Source organism: Lipotes vexillifer, unplaced genomic scaffold (assembly GCF_000442215.2).
Source record: "Lipotes vexillifer unplaced genomic scaffold, Lipotes_vexillifer_v1.1 scaffold394, whole genome shotgun sequence".
NCBI classification, from domain to species: domain Eukaryota; kingdom Metazoa; phylum Chordata; class Mammalia; order Artiodactyla; family Lipotidae; genus Lipotes; species Lipotes vexillifer.
Window position 1 is genome coordinate 318,453 of NW_006791731.1, and position 3,822 is coordinate 322,274.

The 3,822-nt window shown below is 66.5% G+C and overlaps 1 protein-coding gene across 1 annotated transcript in view; it reads left to right on the top strand.

Moving 5' to 3' along the window:
* The first annotated feature begins 528 nt into the window (after nt 1–528).
* Nucleotides 529–3,822, top strand: part of RECQL4 (RecQ like helicase 4) — a 6,547-nt gene continuing 3,253 nt past the window's right edge. Inside the window, exons 1-11 of the mRNA XM_007464528.1 lie at nt 529–612; nt 677–710; nt 840–943; nt 1,162–1,302; nt 1,613–2,214; nt 2,307–2,406; nt 2,484–2,598; nt 2,680–2,797; nt 2,883–3,043; nt 3,129–3,221; nt 3,303–3,438. Coding sequence (XP_007464590.1) covers nt 529–612; nt 677–710; nt 840–943; nt 1,162–1,302; nt 1,613–2,214; nt 2,307–2,406; nt 2,484–2,598; nt 2,680–2,797; nt 2,883–3,043; nt 3,129–3,221; nt 3,303–3,438 — 1,688 coding nt within the window. The remainder of the gene's footprint in view (nt 613–676; nt 711–839; nt 944–1,161; nt 1,303–1,612; nt 2,215–2,306; nt 2,407–2,483; nt 2,599–2,679; nt 2,798–2,882; nt 3,044–3,128; nt 3,222–3,302; nt 3,439–3,822) is intronic.

The window sequence follows — 3,822 nt, forward strand, 5'->3', positions numbered from 1 at the left end:
CCTCGAGCCGCGGGAGGCTCTAAATCCGACGCCCTCCGCCTTCCGGGCGGGGTCTGCCCCTCGAAGCCTGCGCGTCGCCTCCTGGGACCCGAGGCCGCTCAGCCCGGCACCGTGCTTCGGGTCCTCCCCTCCCCGCAGCCACACCGCCTGGGCTCCCACCCCCGCCTCCCGGGCGGCGCCGTCCCGAGCGCCCGCACCGGCCTCGTGCAGCCAGGCAGAGACGGGGACACACGCCGCCACGCTCCGGCCCCGGCCGGCGACCTGCGCTCACCGGGCCCGCAGACGCCGCCGCCGCCGCCGGCCCCGCCTCGCCGTACGTCGCGCCCCGCCCAGCGCCGCCGCGCGCCGCAATGACGTTAACACCCCCCCATTGGCTGCCGCCCCAGGGCCCCGCGGATTGGCTGCCCCGGCCCGGCGGCCGCCGCGTCGCCCCGCCTCCAACCCCGCCGAGCGCCCCCAGTGGCTGGCGGCCGGCGTCGCCCTTCTGGCGGGAGATTCCTGGGGCGCCGGGCGCAGGGCAGGGCGACCATGGAGCAGCTGCGGGATGTGCGGGAGCGGCTGCAGGCGTGGGAGCGCGCTTTTCGGCGGCGGAGCGGGCGGTTGCCGGGCCAGGTGCGGGCTGCCCGTGGGCGGGGAGCTGAGGGAGCGGCATCTGGCTGACGCGCTCCCTTTACAGGAGGACGTGGAAGCGGCGCCCGAGGAGACCCGCGGTGAGCGAGCGGGCGCGGGGCGGAGGCAGCGGCCAGGGACGCGGGCAGGGGGCGGGCGGCCTACACCCCCACGCCCAGCCGAGCCCTGCCTCCTGAACACCGACCCTCCCCGCCCGGCCCCGCCCTCAGCGCTCTACCGGGAGTACCGCACCCTGAAGGAGGCACCGGGTCAGGCCGGCGGCGTCGGGCCTCACGGCTCGGAGCAGTCGCTTCCCGCGGCGGCGGCCGAGGAGGTACCCGGGCAAGACATCCCAGCCTATCAGTCAACTTCCTGTATGCCGGATCCAGGAGGAGTCGTGACCCAGGCTCTGTGGGGCAAAGAACTCAGGGGGCGGGCTGACAGGGTGGAGGAAGGACAGCCCCCACCCTCAGGTCTCCGGGCTGGAGACACCTCTGTTCCCCCCTGCGCCAGCCTTTCCGTGGCCTAGATCTCTACCGTCTCTTCCTGCAGATGCCGGAGCCCAGCTGCTGGGGGCCCCACCTGAATCGGGCCGCGACCCAGAGCCCCCATCCTCCATCAAGGCTCAGCTCTCAGGGATCTGTGCAGGACTACGGGAAGAGGCTTAAGGCCAACCTAAAGGGCAGTCTGCAGGTGAGGGCCGGGCAGGCAGTGCATCCAGCCTGGGTCCAGAGCTACGCTTGGCCCAGAAGCAGGATTAGCAGGCACCCAATCCTGTTAAACCTTTCACACGTATTCACGTGCACACACACACAACTCCAGCATTTCCCAGAGCGCAGCTCTCCAGAAGAGTTTAGCGTCGCTTCTACTCTCGACTTCTTTTATGTCCTAGCCTTAAGTTTCTCACGTCACCCAGCTGTTACAGGTGGGGTTTCCAGCAGGTTTCAGAGTCTGCAGCACCCCCAAGGGCCTGAGTTCCTGCTTGCTTATCTCTCCCTCCCAGGCTGGGCCAGCCCTGGGCCGAATACCCCGGCTTACACGAAGATCCTCCTCCAAGATGCCTTCCCCAGGGCCACCAGGCACAGAAGCTGCCACCATCTCTCCAGAAGAAGTCAGTGAGGTGCCCCCCAAGCCTCCCAGGCCTGAGCTGAGGCCAGGCCGGCCCCAGCAGTTGAGGGCATCCCTGAGCCTGCGGCTGGGCTCCCTAGACCCAGGCTGGCTGCAGCGGTGTCACAATGGGACCCCAGATTTTCTGGGGGTTCCCAAGGCCTGCCAGCCTTGCCTGGGTGCAGAGGAGTCCCAGCTTCTTACTCCAGGTGTTGCATCTGTCTTCGGTCCCAGCGCTGGCCCTGAGATGCCTTTACAGGGCCCAAAGACTCCAACCCTACTAGCAGCTGGTATCAGTGCAGGGACCTCTCAGCCTGGTACCCGTCAAGGCAAGAAGCGGAGATGGAGTGGGGAGCTGGAGGGAAGCCCTGCACAGACTCAGCAGGACAGCGGCCAAGCAGGACCCCTGCCTGCGGGAGCTGGGGCTGCAGTGCCTGCGGAAGACTGTCCAGAGCAGTCTGTGCAGGCACAGCCCCCCAGCAAGCCCCCAGCCCCCAGGTATCACTGCCCTAGCCTCCCAGCAGCGCTGCCCTCAGTTGCGCCATGGTGGGGAGGGCTGTGGGTGCAGTCGACCTGTGCGTCTCTTCTAGACCTGCTGTCCAGGACAGGGGGAACTACGTACGGCTCAACATGAAGCAGAAACGCTACGTGCGGGGCCCGGCCTCAAGGGGCAGGCTCCTTCGCAAGCAGGTGCGAAGGTGGTGCCGGATGTCCCCGCCCACCTGCCTTGCTTCTCGCTCTGTGAGTCTCCTTTGTGTTCCCACTAGGTATGGAAGCAGAAGTGGCAGAAGAAACGAGAGTGTTTTGGGGGTGGTCAGCGCAGAGCCACAGCCCAGGATTCTTGGTCCCAGTGTGAGCCAGGTGAGGCCTCTGCCCTGGGGGGTGGCTTGGGCCAGCGCTGCTTGCAGGGGTTGTTGTGCTCTTTGGGGAGGCGGCTCTAGCTCAAGCAAAAGGTCCTTCTAGCTCCTGCCCCTGGTCTGGAACTTACCCTGGCCCCTCAGAAGGAGGGTGGCGAGCATGAGGGTGGCACACAGACCCGGACCACACTCGAGGAAGTATTCTGGAGAACGGGCGCTGCTTGGCGCCAGTCCTCTGGCGAGCGGAGAGGTGGAGCAGAGGTGGCAGCAAGCGTCTGTCTTGCCGGAGTGACGCAGACCAGTCGGGAGTGCCTATCCTACGCTGTCCCGTCTGCTCTCGGCAGGTGAAGAAGACGCGGAGCCTGTGGGGCCTGAGCTGCTGGTGCCCACAGGGCAGTCTGTGCCCCAGGCTCCTTGTCTGCCTCCGGTGCCACCGCTCTATCCGCCAGGGCCTTTGGGGCAGGTGGTAGGTGAGTAGACGGCTACCCGCTCCAGAGCCTTGACTGGGGAGTGGGGGCGACTCGGGGCCATGCTGACTGATAGCTGTATCCACAGACACGCCAGCTGAGGTGCTTCAGGCCCTGGAGCAGCTGGGGCACCAAGCCTTCTACCCTTTGCAGGAGCGTGTGGTCATGCGGATCCTGTCTGGTGAGTACAGCCGGCAGGGGGCGCGGTGGGACTGTGGCTGGGCCATAGAGCTGTGCTCTTGACCCTCTCGGTAAAACCCAGGTGTGTCCACGTTGCTGGTACTGCCCACGGGGGCTGGTAAGTCCCTGTGCTACCAACTCCCCGCACTGCTCTACTTCCGGCGAAGCCCCTGCCTCACGCTGGTCGTCTCTCCTCTCGTGTCGCTCATGGACAACCAGGTTGGTGGACAGGGTCCTTGGGTAGGTGCAGAAGGCGAGAGCTGGTACCCGTGGCTCTGCTGACCCGCTTGGGCTGCTGCTTCTTGCCCCACCCCCACCCCTGAGTGGCAAGTCGCCAGGCCATTTTCAGCTCTGTCTATGAGCTGGCAGTGGCCCAAAGGCAGCAGGGACACAGCTGTCTAGACCCAGGCCCACCCGCAAGAGGAGCAGCTTGGGGGAGGGGGCGTCCCCACGGGGACCTGTCTCCAGTGCTCCTGAGTCCAAGCCCACAGGTGGCTCTGAACCCTTAGTCACAGGACCCAGGACCTGGGTTTTTCCCCCAGACATCCTGGAGGGGACACAGCAGTAGTTGTCCGGCCAAACCATTCTAAGAGGCGTGTAGG